Here is a 20,643-nt window from a genome sequence, read left to right as displayed (position 1 = left end):
TTTTAATGCTGGCTTGAAGTCATTCAATATCACTTGATGACATCTGGGAATTCTGAATGGTATTAATGGGAAGAAGGAATCATAGGATGATGAGAAGATCGACTATGCCCAGAAAGGTGATGGAATGGATTGCTAATTCTCGAAAAATATCTGGTTCCTTTCTGCCCAAATAGACCACCAAATACTATCCGTGACAATCTTCCATCTCTCCTCCTTCTTGGCTGAATTTCCATCTCTATTCCAGCATTTTAAGACATCTTTAATGCTTCTTGGCATTATTAATCTATTTTACCTTAGGTTGATAAAGATTTTCTACAGTTGATCTGCCCATTTACAATGTAATTAAAAATGGCTAATTGTCTCTGCCTGTTCACCACAGAGGTAACACCGGGAGCATAATTGATTTTTTCTTTCGTTTAATTTAGCTATCATGCAGATTATGTAGTCTGTAGACTAAAAGTTTTTTCTATTTTGCAATTCAATAGAAATCCTTTTTTTCTTGGTTTCACAATTTATGGTTTATTTCACATTTGGGAGGCTTGTTTGGTGCTCTAAAGTGAATATGTTTTGAAGAACATGTACCTTGTTGGAGGCAAAACCATCCCACCAAGGCGCCTGCTTATGAACTGGCATAAGAACTACTCACATCTTTCGTTCGCTTAATTCAGCTATTGCTGTTCGGGATAAATTGGAGTCATTGTGCCGTGAGTTGCAGCGCCAAAACAAAGTATTAATGGTAAGGTCTATTGCATATTTAATAAAGTTTCTGTATATTCTTAGGCGAGGAATTGCTGCACCAAAACCTCACGTCCAGCCTTAGTAGTACAAGAGGAATCTCTTCTTAGATGTCTATACACCATTTACTTGGTGGATCTTAGTTCTAGTAATTTAGTAATTGCCAAGAGCATCAATGACTTGTTCTTTTACTTAGCATATACAATTCCTTTGGGACATACTCTGACATTAGTTCGTCACCTTAAAGTCTCTGTTACCTTTTTTCTCCTTAACAACTTGCTGTCTAGAAGCCCAAGTCCAAAGAGATTTTCCGAGTTGTTATTTGTAACAGTGAATACTAATAACTATACAGCCCAATGTCAGACTGCTTTCCTGAATTAGGTTGAGATGATAAATATAGTTCAACAGGGTTATTGTCATTAATTGGTCGTCTCTCTTCTTGTCATAGTTAGTGTCCCCAATTTTCATTTAACAGTAAGTGCTCTAATTGACTGTTATCTAGATTATCATCATTTAATTATTAGATGACATTAGAGATGGCCAGTCCTTTTTTCATATTTTTTTTTCAAAGTTTGTAACTTGTTTGATTTCCAGTTCTCAAGGTTGTTATCATTTACATTTTGAAATTCTTAAATGCTCATTATAACTCCCTTTTTCCATAAGGATGGCCTTTTTCTCAATTTTCATATTTTGATGGATAAAATCTGTGTCAAGTAGAGTGGCAGTTGTATTATCGTGCCATTTATTCTGGGATAAAGTCATGGCTTTTCGTGAGGCGTGCTTATTGGTTGTTTATATGTTTCATTGCTATGCCACCTACTTTACATACCAGGCTGTTGCTATATTGTCTCTTTACACTTTTTGCTTCGATATAGGTGATCAATTAATAATATTTTGTTACTCTCCAGTTTATGTTGTTTCTGTGTATTGCCCTTAATTATAAGTTTCTATGACTTTAAGTTGTCTGTTTTCTGTAATTTGCAGGAAGAATGCAAACGGGTGTCATCCGAGGGTCAAAATCTGAGGCTGGATCTTTCGAACAAGTTTCAAGATGCAATTAAGGTCTGAAAATTTTACTGTTCTGAGATCTTCTGAAGGGTTGACAAGTATTTGTAGATGTGTCCTTCGCTTTCAAGTCGACAGTGGTCATTTGCTCTTAGCCTTATCCTATGCATTATATTATTTTGTGTAATTTGTGGACACCAATGAAGAAAATCTGAGTAAATTTTGTATGTTTTAAGGATTTCCCTAGAAAAACACACAGTAAAAGGTTGAAAAGGCCTTGTCTTTTATCTATCATCATCAGGCAATTTCCTCTAACTTTGTGTTTTTGGCTTGGTAGGAGATGTTAGGTTTCTCTTACAGAGTCTTCCTGTATTGTTTGATGAAGGTTCTATTGTTCTGCTTGTCACATAGTTCCTCTTCTAATGTTCTTCGTCTGCCTCCAGCTGGCTTAACTACTAGGCACCATCATAGCTTTTCTTTCATGTGAAAAGAAGACAATTATGATAGGATAAGCTGAAAATGCGACTAGATCTTTGATATAAAATCAAATATTCATGCAAAATTTTGCATTTAACCTCCCGTAGTGCATCTATAAGTTGAATCGATGCAGATACAGATACAGGAGTTGTATTAGACATGTATATGGGAACACATATTAAACTTTCAAAGTTAGGTGGAGATTACGAATTGGACACAATTGCAAAAGATAACTTTAAACCAAAACACACATTCCACAAACCATAAGTACTAATAAAACATCCAAGATACTGTTAGATATCAAATGTCAACATAGCACCACCTAAGCCAACATAATGTCTAACACCAAAATTTCTGCAAATCTATAACTATATTTTTTTGATAAGGTAAATAGTTTTATTAATGAAGGGGAAACCTACAAGCTGTATGCCATAAAGTGGAGAACCTATACCAAAATATGGTTCTCCAACAAAGAAACCCAATGTTCTCCATATAAATGGGGACCTCATGGGTACGCCAAAAGAAACTAAAAACAAGAGGCTACTTTGCAAAATTACAAAATCCTAGACAACTTCTTCAAATGCTCCCCCATTTCTTTCTTTTCATCTCACTCACATGATAACTAATGAAGAAACACCCCATTCCATTTGACTTTGTTTCCCTCTTGTTAGAATAGAAATATGTATATACAATCCTACTTAGAATAGGACTAGGAATAGTAGTAGGAATAGAAATATAATATATAGTTTCCTACTTGTCAAGGAATGTATTGTAGTGACTGTAAATAAGGTCTCTATGTAAATATGTAGATACACAATTCAATAATATTCTTCTCATATATTTCTCATATGGTATCAGAGCCTCTACGATCTTGTGTAAAGAATAAAAGAACTTCCAGTGTGGCTATTACGTATATATGCCGCCCGTCTGACCAATAATTATATTAGCAAAAGTTCGGTCACCGTGTATCTTTTGGGTGACTATTTTCTCATATCTAATTTGGGTAGTATCTCGCGCCATTTTTTCTCGGTGACTACTTTCTTATATTCGATTTGCATAGTACTTTGCTATCTTTCTGGTGACTACCTTTTCATATCTAATTTGTGTAGCACCGTGACATCTTTTCAGTGACTACTTTCTCATATTATATCCAAATTGCGTAGCACCGTGAATGACTACTTTCTCATATTTGATTTGCATAGCACCGTGCATCTCCATGAACTACTTCTCATATTTAATTTGCGGTACCGTGGATTTTTTCGATCTACTTTCTCATAACTGTGTTGCATAGCATCGTGTGTCTTTCCGGTGACTCCTCAAATTTGATTTGCGTAGTTCCATTCGTCTTTTTAATGACTCCTCAAATCTGATTTGCGTAGGGCCGTGCCATCATTCCGACCCTACCTGTATAATTTCTCCTTTTTAGTAGGGTTGTGTCGTCAATCCGGCTCTACTCATACTAGACACACTAGTTTGACGAGTGTCCATACGCCCATAATTTCCAACTCCATTACAGTAATGTAGCAGATGCTCTCTCTGAGTGCTGATATTCTCCATGTGGAATTGGGTATGCTGCCTGACTGCCTGAATGCAGGTGCATCAAGGAAACCATTTTTCCAAGTATTTAGGGTGTTAAAAGTTTCATTTAGTGGAAATCAGTCGGTACACAGGGAGAGATGGAAGATTGTCCCAGCCTGCATTTGGTGGACTATTTGGCTGGAAAGGAATCAGAGTTGTTTTGAGAACAAGAGCTGCTCTATGGAGAAGATGAAGCTGAATTGTTTAGCTCTTTTCTATTTTTGGTGTAAACATGAATATCCTCATGAACATGAGGATACCCCTAGTATCTTAGAATTTTTAAGGAGTTCATAGGAAAAGAGCAACACTTCTATATTTCTGATTGTGAGTATTATTGGAATACGTCTTGCGTATTCCTTTGTTTATAATACAAGTTACCTTTTCTAAAAAAAAGTTTCATTTAGCGTAAGGTCATCACTCTGAATAGTTTTCTGACCTTGCCTAGCAAATAGTTTGAAGCTGGTGCTTGGCTTTCTCTTTTGCAAATAATCCAAACACCCTCTTACTTTGTAGTCATTCAAAGGAATGTCTCTTTTTTGACAACTCTTTAATTCTAACTTTCCATTTGACATGTTTAAGACCACAAGATTAGAGGACATTTTAGTACATTCTACATATGACCACAAGATTCAAAAGTTTTCTTTACTTTTTTAAACTCCGTGGTTGAGCCAAGTCAAAACCAAATAAACAAATCGAAACAAAGGGACTACTAGTTTGCAAAAATCTTATATTGTAAACTAATAATCATCTTCACAAGAACATGCAAATGCGCCACCACTGCTTGCTGATGGAAATTATTGCTTAGCTTTGTGTAAACACTTTGTTTTTCTTTTAGATGTTTTTGCCAATTTACGTTTGATGTTTGTCATAGTATTTCTCTCTTCATTGTTATTACGCTGACTAGTTAAGAAGTGACATCATGAGTCCTTTTTGCTAAGCTACTACTTTTGTAACTATTAGGCGTCTCCTTGATGCTAGCAGTGAAACCAATTACTTCACAAAAAAAGAAGGTGACATCATGAGCATTGTGCAAACATCTGAGTTTTGGTTATCTTTGTGCACAGAGCCTCATTCTCTTCGTTATTCTGTTCTGATCTTTCTTGGAGTAATGTTGTGCTGCATACTGACAATGTCTTGTATTGTTTATCCCTCCATGAATAAAAAAACATTTGTTTCTTTACCAACGCCATGCTTCCTACCCGTACACTGAATCCTAAAACAAGGAAGAAAAAGAAATTAGGGAACACAAAGATAAAGGCTGTTAGCTCATTTCATAAACAAGGATTGACCTTTGTATGATTAGCATGGCTTTGGAAAATATACATTTCTTGAAACTGAAATTCGTAATATGTTTGTTTTTTGCCTCTTAAGGGTGGATCAGCTTGAATTGTAGCATAACAGTTCTTTCCTCATTTTCTTCCTACTTAGGACGTAAGCAACAAGCTGGAAGAGCAAAAAGATGAATGTCTATTGCAGTTGAAGGAGAATGAGATGTAAGATTTCAGTATTTATTTATCATGTTGTAGTAACCCTTTAATGTCATGTTTTTGGTTATATCCTGCAATGATAAATATGAGGCACACCATAAAATGAATGGTGCAGAATAAAGCATATGGCTCGACATGGATGGGGAATTAGAATAGTATTAGATTGTCTGATAGAAATTATGGATGATTTGATCATAAAGGGATTAGGACGGGTTGTAACTAAGGCATTTTGAGAGCATTTAATCAATTTAGATGCCATATTTAATGGATTTGGGGGATGACTTGTAATTCAAAACATAAAATTTAAAAGAAAGCGTTGGAAGTTTGTGGGATAGCCATGTAAGGCAATCATTTAAAGATTGGATGGATTGACACACATATTTGGAGGGATAGGACAGTCATGGGAGTGAGGATCTTTGGATTAACCTGGTTCGTCTTCCACAACCAAACGTCGACATATCCAAGTCCTGCTTTTTAAGTGTAAGTCAACCGAGAAATCACATTATGAAAGCGGGATATGTCATTTGTGTGTACTGTATAGCTCACAAGCCTTTTCCTTAACTAAGAAGCAAGTTTGGAATGGTCGAAACAATGGCATCAAATTTGAATCAATAGATTTCCATAACAGACTACACAATTGAGCATCATCAATCTTCTCCCATTCGACCCTATCTTTTTTAGTATTATCCTTGGCTTGTGTAACCAAGTGATCCTGAACACCTTGTCCCTAGCACCATAACCAATGTTTTGGGAAGCGAGAAGCGGAAAAAAGTGACACGGGCTTGCTTCACAGAAGTGTGAAGCGAAGCACAAACTTTTTTCAAATAAAGCGGTATTTAGTATAAAAATAAAAAATATTAAATAACTAAATTGAGGTAACATATTTCTAGATTAAAAAGTAAATTGGTAGTCAATACTCCTCATAAGTTATAACATATAAAGCAAATACATGGCCAAATCACAAAGGATCAAACTCCTATTCTTCATTGTGACATTGAATAAGAAAATACAACTTACTACAAGCAAAATAGAAGAGTAACTCAGTAACAGAGTACAATGGTTGAAACATGGAAACAAAGATCCAGGGTACAATGGTTGAAACATGGAGACAAGAATACAAATTTTTTCCACAGAATCGCCACCTCTCATAAGAGGTTCAATACTATGGAACAACTTGATATAGAAGGTAACATTGTGAAAGATCCAGCTATGATCAAGGAGGCTGTCCAAAATTTCTACATAAATTTATATAAGGAAACTGAACACTGGAGGCCTGATCTGAACATTCAAGATGTTAATATGATAACTGGAGAGGAACAATTATGGTTGCAAAGACCTTTTGAGGAAGAAGAAATCCTAGAAAGTATTAGGATGTGTGCTAAGGAGAAGGCTCTTGGACCGGATGGCTTCCCAATGATTTTCTTCGAGACTTTTTGGGAGGTTTTGAAGAAGGACATAATTAACACTCTATCACATTTCCACTCCAATCAGAATTTTGAGAAAAGTTTCAATGCAACATTCATTGCTCTAATTCCTAATAAGGCTGGAGCTTCAGAATTAAAAGATTATAGGCCAATCAGTCTGATAGGAGGGGTCTACAAAATCATTGCTAAATTACTGGCAGAAAGACTTAAGAGGGTGGTGAGCAAACTGGTCAATAAAAATCAGATGGCTTTCATAAAAGGGAGACAGATCATGGATGCTGCATTGATAGTTAGTGAGTGCATAGATTCAAGGATGAAAGGTGGAGTTGCGGGTTTATTATGCAAGTTAGACATCCAGAAAGCATATGACCATGTAAATTGGGCATTTTTATTGAATGTTTTGAGACAAATGGGCTTTGGCAGTAAGTGGCTAAAATGGATAGAAGTGTGCATTAAAACAGTCAGGTTCTCAATACTAGTAAATGGTGAACCTGTTGGCTTCTTTGCATCAGAAAGGGGGCTGCGACAAGGTGATCCACTGCCACCTTTTCTTTTTATTCTAGCAATGGAAGGTTTTGACAGTATGATGAGAATAGCTACACAGAACAGGTGGATCAAGAGTTTCCAAATAGGAGACAAAATAGGGAATGGAAAGGAGATTAGCCATTTGCTATACGCAGATGATACTACCATCCTTTGCGAGCCAGAAGCCGAACAGCTGAACTACATCAGATTGATTCTGATCTTATTTGAAGCAGTATCAGGGCTAAGGGTTAATTGGGGGAAAAACAACTTGATTGCAGTCAAGGAGGTGCCTCAGATTCAAGGATTGGCAAGCATTCTAGGGTGTAAAGTAGAGAAATTGCCGACAACATACTTGGGAATGCCACTAGGGAACAAACATAAAGCTTTGGGGATATGGGATGGAATTCTGGAAAAAGCAGAATTTTTTTTATCAAGATGGAAGGCTCAATATCTATCCTTGGGGGGTAGAGTGATCTTGATAAACTCTGTTTTAGATTCACTGCCTACTTATGTTATGTTGTTATTTCCAATTCCTCCAATAGTTATCAAAAAGCTGGATAGACTGAGAAGAAACTTCCTCTGGAAAAAAGGCAAAGAGTGAGAAGGCAAGGGTTACTATTTAGTGAAATGGAACACTGTGATGCTAAGCAAAGAAAGAAGGGGATTGGGTATTAGAAATTTGAGAATCCAAAACAAGAGCCTTTTGATGAAGTGGTTGTTGGAGATATACTAGTGAGGAAGGAACCCTATGGAAGGAGGTGATAGTGGCAAAGTATGGGGAATTGAACCCATGGTGTACAGAGATAGTGTACAGAACCCTATGGATGGGAGTATGGAGGACAATCAGAGCTTTATGGAACTCTATGGAAGAAAATGTGTTTCTCAAAGTTGGAAATGGCAACAAGATCAAGTTTTGGAGAGATGGATGGATTGATCAAATTCCTCTAAGTGAGTCATTCCCAGATCTTTTCTCAATCTGCAACAATCCTGAAGCCAGAGTATGTGAATGCTGGACAACTCAAGGCTGGGACCGATCTTTCAGAAGGCTATTGAATGATTGGGAAGTAGATAGAGTGGCTTCTTTCCTGGGAAAATTGGGGGGAACCAATCTAGTAACAAATGCACCAGATAGAGTTATTTGGAAGCACAACAAGGATGGCAAATTCACAGTAAACAGTGCTTACAAGAAAGTCATACAAGTTGGGGTTAGAGGCTACCATCATCACTGGAAGAGTTTGGAGAGGACTGATCCCCACTAAAGTGAAATGCTTCACTTGGTTAGTCATCAAAAGAGCCTGCTTAACTCAAGAAGTGCTGCAGAAGAAAGGAAAGCAACTAGTCCCTAGGTGTTTCCTATGCAATTTGACTGGGGAAACAAACAATCACCTATTTTTACATTGCAAATTCACTACACAAATCTGGGAGATGTTCCTCAACATCACATGCTATGCCAGAACACACCTCTGATCTTTTTAAATGTTGGATCAGAAGAGGGGGTAGCAAGACTCAAAAGAAGTGGTGGAAGCTAATACCATCATGCATATGGTGGTCAGTGTGGAAGGAAAGAAATGGGAGATGTTTTGAAGATAGATCTAATTCCATTCACAAAGTAAAATGGAATTGTTTGGTATCTTTACTTTTTGGTGTAAACAGCTCTGTATAGAAGATGTAGATCAAATTATAGAATTAATAGGGAGCTTGTAATTTTGGTTAGGGCTGTAATTTTTGAAGGTGGCCAGAATTTCCTTAATGCTGAAGAATACAACTTTACCAATGTTCAAAAAAAAATAAAAACTCAGTAACAGAGTAGCAAAAAAACTAAGGAAAAGAAATATAGAGACAGAACAGAGCAGCAACCAGCAAAACAAAAAAAGAAAGAAGACCAGAGGATACTATTACAAACAGAGCAACAGTAACTCGGTTACAGAACAACAATAAAACAAAGGAAAAAAAATATAGAGACAAAACATAGCAGCAGCCAGCAAAACAAAAAAAGAAAAAAACAGAGCAGCAGTGACCAAAGAGAAGAGAAAAAAACAGAGCAGCAGTCGACCAAAGAGAAGAAGAGAATTAACCTATAGAGTGGAGCAGCAGTCCCTCAAAGAAGGAAAATAATTGGAAAGATGTTGCCCAAGTATACTTAAAAAAAATTAAAGAAAAAAACTAACAGAAATTTTTGAAAAAACCCTAACTAGTGCTTATCTCATTTTTTTTCTTTTGATAAAGGTAAAATTGTATTCCTCAGCAAGGAGGGTATGCTGGCAACCATCAAAAAGATTTACATCAGTGACCCAAAAAAGACCAACTCAAGAAATTGCTACTAAACTTATAAAGAAGAGAAAATTTAAAATCTATCCAGCATCCTCTATACTCTCCTCTTTACACCAAAAACAGAAAGTCTTCATACAATGCCATTTGATCTTTTGCACTGATTCTGTAGTATTTTCCATACACCTCTTGTTTCTTTCTCTCCAAATAGTCCACCATATACAAGAGGGTATCATGTTCCACCATTTCCTCTGGCTCTTACTCCCCCCTCCCTCTTCTCACCCAACAACTAAGAAGATCTGCAATATGTTCTGGCATTGTCCAGTTTGTGTGTGTTCTGCTTAGAAAAATTGCCCATAATTGAGCAGTGACTTTGCAATGGAGGAATAGATGGCTATTAGTCTCATTTGTCTCATTACAGTAAACACCAGGAAGCTATTTCAAAGCCTCTTCTTTGTAGCTTCGCATGAGTTAGCCCTTTTAGCCACTAGCCATGAGAAACACCTCACTTTAGTTGGCACTTTATTTTTCCATACCTTACTCCATGGTCCAGAGATTTCCCCGGGAAGTTCCTTCACTTTCCTATTGTACAATCTGCTGACTGACAACATACCATCATGATTGTGTTTCCAAATCATTACATCAACTTCCAGATTTGTACCCTTGAAATCATCTAGTGTTTGTAGCATCTCGACTACTCTCCCTATCTCCCAGTCATTTAGTAACCTTCTGAAGCTGAAACTCCACCCTTGTTCAGACCATACCTCATTTACCATTGCATCTGGAGAAGAGCTGAGGATATATATATCTGGATAGGAAGACATCAAGGAGTCCTGACAAATCCAGTGATCTTTCCAGAAAAGAACCCTGGTCCCATTCCCCACTTTGTATCTAATATTGTGTTGTAGTTGACTCCATAAATTTCTGATAGTTCTCCACACCGAGACACCATACGAGATATTCACCATATCGAAAACCCATGGGCTATTCTGGCTGTACTTGTTACTAATAACTTCCTTCCAAAGTGCTTGATCCTCTCTTCCGAACCTCCACAACCATTTTGCCAACAAGCACTTGTTTTGTACCCCCAAGTTTCTGATCCCTAACCCCCCTGAGCTTTCACTCAGCAAAACAGTTTGCCATTTGACAAGATGTATTCTTTTACCTTCCTTGATTCCCAACCAAAGAAAGTCCCTCCTTAATTTATCAAGTCTTTCTTCCACTTTGGCCGGCATAGGGAATAGGGACATCACATTGGTAGGTAAGGAGTCTAGTACAAAGTTTATCAGAATGGTTCTCCCACCGAAGGATAGATATTGAGATTTCCAATTTGCAAGCTTCTTCTCAGTTTTTTCAATTATACCATCCCATATCACTAGCTCTTTATGGTTGTTTCCAAGTGGCATACCTAGGTAAACAGTTGGGAGTTTTTCAATTCTGCACCCCAAAATGTTTGTTAAGGCCTGGATCTGTGTAACCTCTTTGATGAGATATATACAATTCTTCCTCCAATTGACTGCCAAGCCTGAGACCGCCTCAAAGACTACCAATATCATTCTGACAATTCTAATTTGTTCCTCCTTAGCTTCACAAAATATGACAGTGTCGTCAGCATAAAGCAAGTGACAAATCTGCATATCGACCCCACCCCTGAGAAACTGCCTACTTTGAATCCTTGCAACAATGAGTTTTGTGTAGTCACACCCTCATCATACTATCGAATCCTTCCATGCTATGATGAAAAGGAAAGGGGACAAAGGGTATCCCTGAGGGAAAAAAACCAGTAGGTTCTCCATTTATCAGAATGGAGAACCTAATAGTTTTTATACATACCTCAATCCATCTCAACCATCTCTCACCAAACCCCATTTGTTTTAACATATTGAGCAAAAACTCCAGTTGACATGATCATATGCCTTTTCAATGTCTAGCTTGCACATAACTCTAGAGTCAGCCCCTCTAAGTCTAGTATCTACACATTCGCTAGCAATAAGGTTAGCATCCATGATCTGTCTACCTTTTATGAATGCCATCTGATGTTTGTTTACTAGTTTGCTGATTACTTTCTTCAACCTCTCAGCTAGCAGCTTAGCTATAATTTTGTATACCCAACCTATCAAACTATGGGTCTGAAGTCCCTAAGTTCAACTGCGTCTGTCTTCTTCGGGATAAGAGCCACAAATGTGGCATTCAAGCTCTTCTCAAAGACCTGCTGATCATGAAATTGTCTCATGGTATTCATGATATCTACCTTGAGCATCTCCCAAAAGTTCGGATAAAAGCTCATAGGAAACCCGTCAAGGCTAGGGGCTTTGTCACTTGCACACAATTTGATTCCTTCTACCACTTCTTCTTCCTCGAATTGTCTTTGTAACCAATCCTTCTCCAAACTGATGCTTTCAATGCCTTGTAAGTTTAGAGCAGGCCTCCAATTCTCAGTTTCTCTGTTATTTTCTGATAGAAATTAGTAATATCTGCTTTGATCTCATCAGTATCAGTCAACTCTCTGCCATTTACCCAATTTTTTCAATTGAGTTTATTCTTTTGTGTGCTGTGGCCATCCTATGGAAGTACTTGGTGTTCTTGTCTCCATGTTTGAGCCATTGAATTCTTGACCTGTCTCCAAGCTATCTCCTCATTCCTGGAAGCTTCATCAAACTCCCTAGATAGATGAACTTTTTGAAGGAGTTCATCATCAGTCAATATTCTCTGCTCTTGTATATTTTCCAGACCAACAATTTGATTGAGTATCTCTTCCTTCTTTTGTTTCCAGTGGACTCTGTTCTCATAGCCCCATTGTTTCAACTTCCCTTTCAGTAACTTCAGTTTGGAAGCTAAGATAAAAGAGGGGGTCCCATTTATTGAGAAGGAGCACCACCAATCCTTTACCTTCTCCCTGAAACCTTCTATTTGCATCCACCATTGTTCAAACTTGAAATAAGATTTCTTCTACTTTAGCTCCCCGCAAGTTAGCATCACTGGATTGTGATCAGACTCTAGTCTCGGTAGAAGACTTTGTCTAATTTGTGAGAAAAAGTCGTCCCAATGATGAGAGTAAAGAAATCTATCCAATCTAGAAGCAGTCAAATGGTTTTCACCCTTTCTCCAGGTGTACAATCCTCCATATAAAGGAGGGTCAAGTAGCTCCATTTCATTTATCCAATCTGTGAAGTCAGACATAGCCCCTGTTGACCTCTGTCCAGTTGCTCTTTCCGTGGGATATCTTGTCACATTGAAATCCCCACAAAACAAACAAGGACCTGTGCATGTGTTCTTTAGATTGATTAGATCCCTCCACAACTCCCTTCTGATGACTTCGTTACAGTCAGCATAAATTGAACTAAGGAGCCAACTTAAGTTCGTATTAATGCCTTCAAATCTACATGTGATTACTTGCCCAGAAGCCTTCACCAATTCACCTTTCCACATTCTCGTGTCCCATAACACTGCTATACCCCCACTTCTCCCCACAGCCTCTAAGTGTAATTCTCCCAACCATCGGTTGAACCACAATTGTTTGATCAATTGTGTATCTGCTCCTGTCAATTTTGTTTCCACTAGCACGTATATATCTGCACCCTACTGTTGAGGTAGACTCCGAATTAATCTTCTTTTATTCTCATTGTTTTCCCCATAACATTCCATGTTACAACTTTAAACATTGATCTCTTGAAGTTGTTTTTCTCCCCCTACTTCTCGGTTCACCATCTTTAAAATTCACATTAAAAGCCAAATTCCTCACTTCCCTTGGGATGTTATTGGAGTTATTGCCATTTATGTGTATTTTGCTTGAAGAATTCCCTCTTTTGATCAATTTTCAGCAATAATTCAAAAGCAGTCGTATCGCATCCTTCGAAGGCAGCACCAAATAATCTGCTAAGTTTAAGGACATTCGCTTGCACCCATAAAGAAGCTCTGTCATCAATGGCTTCCTCTGACAGAGAGTCTTCACTGGCAATAGGAAGAGGCACGTCCAGAAATTCCAATTGGTCCTTGTAGGGTTCTCCTGTGTAAACTTCTTAATCATCCCTTGTGTTCACCCTTTTCTTGCAATCTAAGGGAAGTATTGTCTCCTCCACATACTCTGAAAGATCAATTGCACGCTGCATGTCGATGATTTCAATTGTGATGTTGTTCGGTGGATAAGGATTCTGAGTCGCTCTCATGAGTTCTTCAAGCTCTGTAGAATGTCATGAAATTCTCCGTTTAGGTTCTGCTGTTGAAAATATCCCCGATAAAAGCCTCTGTAAAATAGGTCATTGTAGCTTTTGGGCCTAAGTTAATGGGCCCAACCCCACTACACTTTGAACAAGATAAAAATTGACCCGGACTCTCTACCAGGGCCCCCACATGCCTTTTTCTAGATGAATTTTCACAAGTCACGTGCCCACTTTTATCCAGCGGTACAAGACCCCTATCATGATTGACTTCTGGACAAAAGCTCCCTTTGCCTTTCCTTAATCTCTCTTCCATCCCTGTCTTAAGAGTCCCCCTCTGCACAGAACTTTCCCCATAAGTCAAACCTCTGACATATCGATCAGAGTGCTTCTCCCCCCCCTTTTTTTAATCTTGCTGGAGCTTCACACCATACTACAGAAAATGCCATCTCCATCTTCAATCTCGATTTCCCTCAGAATTTTCTCCCTAGGACCCTTAACCATAATTCGAGCCCATAGGAGATGTTTTTTTAGGGTGGTTTCCTCCGTCTCCAACCACCCCCCACATTGGTCACCAATTTGTTTTATCACCTTGTCTGTCCAGAGATGTAGAGGAAGACCTAAAATCCGAACCCAAAACCAATCAAACTTGAAGTCAGCTTGCGTCGTTCCTGCTTTGGGAGACCACCATTCCATCTGTAAATGGTGATTCTTTCATGTCTACTTCCCCATAACAATATGCTCTGCTTCCTTTCTTGACCGGAACTCGAAAAGAAATTGAATACCATTCATGTCGTAAATGTTGACTTTATGGATGCCTTTCCACGTTTGAATAGCCCACCTTCTGACTTCGTTCCGTGAGGGAATTTCGTCATCCTCTGGGAAGCTTCCCACCAGATATCTGCTAAGGACCCCTTCTTCTTCACGGAGTGTCTCCTTCTGATTTTTTGCTCTCCTATCAGATATGGCCTCCCATTTGCTCTTTTGAATGACCTCCTTATAACTTTCCTCTCCCCTGAGCCTCATAAACGCAGTATTCCGCTGTTTCTCATTAACATGTCCTGCCTCCTTAATGATGAAGCTTTCAATTTTTTTTGATAGGCCACCCCAACCCTCATTAAAGATGCTTTTTTGGCAGAATAATCACCGAACGTTCATGGCCATTAACCACAATGATTGAGATGAGCCTACCGGATTTATTGAACTTCAATGAGCAATACATGTAGGTAGAAATGTCCTTGCATCTCCAAGTATTAAATGATTTGCCTTTAATGCCAGAAGCCTCCCCTAGCCTTTTGCATATCCATAATAGAGCATCCCTGCTCAGCTTCATTCTCCTCATGTGTAGTTTTGCACTCTCCACCCACTCAAACCAGTTTTCTTTCGTGTTTCTAGACTCAGTTATATCGTATGATTTGACCCCAAGTGTGAAATATATTCTGTTATCCATGGGAAAGAAAGAATTAAAGAAGAAAAAAAAAGGAATTAGGTTTTCCGGCAAAGGAAGTTCACCGGATTATGGCTTCCTTAACCGGAAGAGTCCCTAGGAAATTGTCTTGGGATAAGTGCCTGAGAGCTTTTCAAAAGTTTTTTTGTCTTGGTATTTGATAATGTTCTTATCTCATTTAAGCGAGCTTTTTGTCGCCTTTGCTTTAAGCGTGCTTCTCGCTTTGCCTACTGAAGCGCTCGCTTTTTCAGCAGCGCTTTGCTTCAGAGCATAAAAGTGCAGTGCTTGTGCCTCGACTCGCTTTGCGCTTTAAGTGCGCTTTTTGTCACTTTCACAACACAGACTATAACTGAACAGAGGAGGACCAAGATAAATAGTTTGCACTACCTGTCAAAGGTTTTGTGGTGTGCCATGATTTGGGTTGCTGGAACTCACAGATTTACTGCTAAACATATCGTATCTGAGAGACATGAAAAATAGATCTATTAGTGTTAAAAAGTAAAGTAAATTCTGGGGAAAAAACCTGAAGAACAGATTTGGGAAACTGGAAAACTGCTTGCTGTCTTGTCAGAAAAAGTTACTGGGAAAAAAATTCCAGAAAAGTGGCTGAAAAAACAGTATAAGCCGCGAGGATTCCGAGCGTAATGGTGGTACTCGTATATGCACAATACCCCTAGAGAGTGTTGGTGTCGCGAAACAGTGGAGGTTTTGCTGGAAAAAGAATTCTCAGCAATTTTGTTCTCTTATAATTCTTGTTTTCTCACTAAAGAAAGCTCTGATACCATGTGAGAAGACAGGAGTTTGAGAGAGAACTCGGTTTGATTATTCCCACAAGCTATTGAGTTTAAATAGCTAAGTATACATGTCCTAAAAAGGGAAGGAAATCAATACAAATTAATATCAAATCAAGCTAGAGTAAATCTAGGAGTAAATCAAGCTACCTACTATATTTACGCATACAATTGAGTTTAAATAGCTAAGTATACATGTCCTAAAAAGGGAAGGAAATCAATACAAATTAATATCAAATCAAGCTAGAGTAAATCTAGGAGTAAATCAAGCTACCTACTATATTTACACATGCTATAGAATGTTCCTAGGATTCTAACAGTTTTCAAAAGCACATGTGGTGTGGTAATGATATCTTCAGAGTTTCTTTTCCAACTATATGTGACATGTTTAAGAACAATATGATGATATTTCGTGTCTGTAGAACACGATATCACTGCTTATTTGAATTAAGGCTCAAGAAGTGGTGATAGATGCAGTTCAATTTTTTTTGAAATTACTCTGTAACCAAAACATCACACTGTCAGAATATTACACTTGGTAATGGAAAGCTAGTGGGAGAAAATTGTTCTCGGTGATATCTTACAATGCAGGTTACTTTAAATAGAGGATACAAGTTTCAGACAACTTTTAGTTGGACTTCGAGAGTGACATGGGTCTGTTTGTTCCCATGGTCGATGTTGGCTATAGTTAAAAACGTGATGCAGGTAGGCAGATGTAAGCATGGGATGTAACCCCTTTTGTCTCTATGTGAGAATTTGGGAGGGGAAGTTATGGAAGAGCATTTGTAGGAGTGAAAAATGATTTTGCTTCCTTGAGATCTTTTTATTGGGTAAATTATTGATGCTCAAGAGTCTCAATTAGTGCATTCGATTGGGCATTATTTGTAGTAAATCATATCTTGTTAAAAATTCACAGCAAGGGTTTCTTTTTTTCTTAAAGAGTGGATGTTCTGTCATGAGTTGGCTTCTCAAGTCTAATGTGATTTCCCTGTCAAAACAAGGTGCTTTTATCCTGCTTTATTCATATATATTCCATCGCCACCCTCCTTTGGACTGGCATGTGATACTTTCTGGCAAGAATTTTGCTGTTAGTTGGGATTAGTTGTGGAAATTAACCATTTTTTATGAATTGTTTGAACATAAAATTGGGGTCATTTTAGTGTAAGTTCATTTTAAGATTAGCTTTTGAATACTTTTGTTTTCCTTTAATAACTGCAGGTTAAAGAGCAAGTTGAATCAACTTGCAGATCAGTATACTCTCTCTGAACAGCAATTTGCAAACAAGGTGATTCACATTTGCTCTTATTCAATTTCCTAGTATTATTGAGATCATAAAACATCTTTGTGGATTTTAATATTTTTCTCCAAGGCTTTTCCTTTTTGATCAAGGGCCTGATGAATATCTTTCTCTTTGCAGATGAAGCAAAAGAGTCTTGAACTTCAGCTTGCTGATTTGAAAATTAAGCAACACGAGGAGAAATCACAGCAGGAACAGTCCCAAATGAAAATTTATGCTGACCAAGTGTCACAATTACTGGCAACGGAGAAGAACTTGCGGTTGCAATTGACAGCCGATGGAGAAAAGTTCCAGCAGTTCCAGGTTAGCCTGTTAGTCTTACTTACAATACTATGATGTGTCAAACTGAAAGTCACTACACCAAACATACAGTTGTGAGATAACTTTCACGAAGTTTGTGCTTGTGATATTGGTTTGCAGTTTCTATTGGTATAGGAATTCTTCAAGATAATTTGTACTGCCTCAAAGATTTTGCCTCTCTATAAAGAGGTTTTTGATAAGGCGAATGATCACATATCTCTTGTTGAATTGCTTAGATCATTAGCTTTAGATATTGATCTTGGTGAATTGTATAGGTGACAAAATATAAAGAAGTTCAAGAAACTTGAAGCAATCTAGTATTTCTTTATGTCATCACCACAAGTTTTCATTCCTAGTTATCTTACCTCTCAAGTGGAATTCACAACCTTTTAGTATAAGAGTAGATATGATACCAGAGAACTGCACACGTTAGTGAATAGCACTTCTGATATTTGGATCAAAGAAGTGGTACTTTATTTTGTCTAATGTGATTGGATGGTTTGCCCAGGATCATTGCTTCCTTGTTTTGGTGGAGTTGAAAGTTAAGGATTTTAGGTAGCTTTCACTTCGGGACTTTTTCCTTTCTGTTTTGTTTAGTACTCTCCCTGTACTACTTGTTGGGAACTTTTCCTCTTTTATCTGTTGGAGAAAGATCAGTTCTTTCTCTACTTTGAGACTAGATAATTTTTACATTCCCATTGCAATTGACATGGCTTCTTGTTGTCCCCACAGGATACAAAACAAATTGTTCAGTATAATGGTAGTTCTGCCATTTAATAAAATATGTAGTTTATATGTCAGAAGTCTTTCTTACTTTCTTACAACACTGCATCCTATCAAACTATGCCAAATAAATTGGGACAGAGGGAGCAACTTATTGGGAAATGGTTGTCCTTTTCTATCAAGCATTTTAGACTTATTTAGAGGAGTTGAAATGCATGAAAAAACTAACCCGATTTGGTAATATTATTATAGACAAGAAAATAATAGAAAATTTTGAATGAAATGCCTTCTTGACTTCTGATAGCCAATTGATCATAGGTAATAAACCTGAAGAAGATTTTTTTTTACTATTTCCACATTCATCTTGAAGCCGCTTAAGTGAGGCTAGATGGTAGCACAATAGGCTGTGCCTTTGCCACAAACCTCAAGGATCTCCATGCTGTCCCTTTCCCATTCCTATGCCTTTCTCTTTGCTGAATTCCTTTTTTCTGTTGGATTTGCTAATGGGTTTTTACTCTTCCCTCACAAAACTTTGGTTCTAATGAATGGATGTTGGGGGCTTACGATGGCTTAGCGTGGACTAAAAGTAGTGGTATGATTCCAGTCTGTCACAGTGTATGACTGTAGAGTTCTGCTGTCTGTCCTATGAACAGATGACGTATCAAAGCAAAAGCAAGTTGAATCTACGAATGACAATCATCTTTGGGGATTAAAAACTATTTGCTCTTGTTTATTTTAGGAGAAAACTTGTGTGAAAATTGCATTTTAAAGTTTTCCCTTTAATGTTCGTTTGTCAATCCTGAATCCTGTTGTGCGCATTCGTCGAGTCTTTCATTCCACGAGTTTCAGTGACCTGCTATTTTACTTATTAACCAAATTATGGTGAAATACCATTATCACACCTCCCCTCGGGCTACCCACCCAAAGGAAAAAACACTTGTTTAGTTCCAGTCCTCTTAGGCTTCCTCTTTTCACCATTTCAAACACAAGGTCAGAGCAAGGTAATATGCACTTGCCTAGTGCTTGATAAAGCAGGAGCTTCGTTGTAATGCTTATTTACATGGTTCTTCTTAGAGGTATCAAATTACTGCAATAATGGGACAAAGCAATAATTCAAAATCAGGATGGGAAGGATCTTTTGTTTTATCTCATGTTATGTTTCTAAACTAGCTGCTTGTGGTTTTAGTGTCATGAAAAGTTGGAACATAAAACTAAAAAAAAAATTCTTCTGTGCTATTCTTGCAGGAAGCTTTGCTGAAGAGCAATGAGGTTTTTGAAACGTTTAAGCAAGATATTGAGAAGGTTTACTTCCATTTATCTGTTAAACTTCTTTTTCCAATTTCCCAGTGTTCTGTACTCTGTCCTGGTAAACTAGATGTAGTTTAGCGTGCACAATTAGACTACTGTTCAATCGATTAGTAGTGTTCAAGTTCCGTAGTGAAGTGATTAAAATATTGGTTAAAAATAAAAAATGAAGAAGTGGAATCATCAGGTAACATGTTAAATCAAAGTTGAGATTATGTAAAGTAGTATTAGTTTGTATTAGTTTATATTAGTCTGAAATGTTGAAGGAAGGGAAGTTTTCCATTTTGGAAAAGAGATCAAATATTTTGAGATGGACCAAAGGGGAAAGGGGGTTAGGTTTATTGTGGCAGAAGGAGTAGTTCGCCTTCATGCTGTGGTTATTCTAACAAGTCAAGTACTATTTCTTTTAGACCTACACTCACAATGTTATCCTTTTTGATGTTACATGGTTCTGATTTTAGATGGCAAAATCAATAAAAGAACTCAAGAAGGAGAATGCTTTCTTGAAGGCCAAATGTGACAAGTCAGATGTTTCTCTTATAGAACTTGCTGAGGAGGTAATCCTGTCTCTAATCAATTTAACTCTTTGATGGAAGGAAATTATTCAATTTCTCTTTAGTTGCATATTCTCTTTTTAATTGTTTACTCGTGATGCCGCAAAACTGGTGCCGCAGACAGATACACTGAACTGCAAAGAACATAAGACATGCAGGATAGACCAGATTTCCTATGAATATTAAGTTTTATACCAACTTAAGAAAATAAGCTGTTGTTGTCTTTCTATGTCACAATTCTGGTTATCAAACTCAATATTCCTTAACTTTAATGCTCCAAATAAAGCAATCTATGATAAATTTCCTAAAATACACATGTTTTAATCAAAATACTTTAATAACTAAAGTAACATTCTGAAACATGGAAAAGTTTTATAGGAAAGTCATGATCAGGATATCGAACCAAAAGTAAAGACGACAGGGAGTCATTAAGGTCTGAGTTGAGGTCTGAGTTGTTGTTCTGCATATATCTGATTTTACTCCATATGCTTTGAAATTAAGTTCTGAATTGATGTTCTGTAGATATCTAATTTAATTGTATCCATGGATAGTACTTCTACCTTTGAGTGC

At 37.5% G+C, this 20,643-nt stretch overlaps 1 protein-coding gene across 3 annotated transcripts in view; it reads left to right on the top strand.

Moving 5' to 3' along the window:
• The window catches only part of LOC102580094 (alpha-taxilin), a 39,774-nt gene that overhangs the window by 9,328 nt on the left and 9,803 nt on the right, over nucleotides 1-20,643 (top strand). For all 3 annotated transcript variants that reach the window (XM_006354775.2, XM_006354774.2, XM_006354776.2), the window contains exons 4-10: nucleotides 669-736; nucleotides 1,720-1,797; nucleotides 5,224-5,288; nucleotides 17,113-17,179; nucleotides 17,312-17,494; nucleotides 19,460-19,516; nucleotides 19,981-20,076. In XM_006354775.2, coding sequence (XP_006354837.1) covers nucleotides 669-736; nucleotides 1,720-1,797; nucleotides 5,224-5,288; nucleotides 17,113-17,179; nucleotides 17,312-17,494; nucleotides 19,460-19,516; nucleotides 19,981-20,076 — 614 coding nt within the window. The remainder of the gene's footprint in view (nucleotides 1-668; nucleotides 737-1,719; nucleotides 1,798-5,223; nucleotides 5,289-17,112; nucleotides 17,180-17,311; nucleotides 17,495-19,459; nucleotides 19,517-19,980; nucleotides 20,077-20,643) is intronic.

This window comes from Solanum tuberosum, unplaced genomic scaffold (assembly GCF_000226075.1).
Source record: "Solanum tuberosum cultivar DM 1-3 516 R44 unplaced genomic scaffold, SolTub_3.0 scf00182, whole genome shotgun sequence".
NCBI lineage: Eukaryota > Viridiplantae > Streptophyta > Magnoliopsida > Solanales > Solanaceae > Solanum > Solanum tuberosum.
Note: the sequence above shows the minus strand (reverse complement) of the source record. Positions and strands in the feature narration are given on the sequence as shown.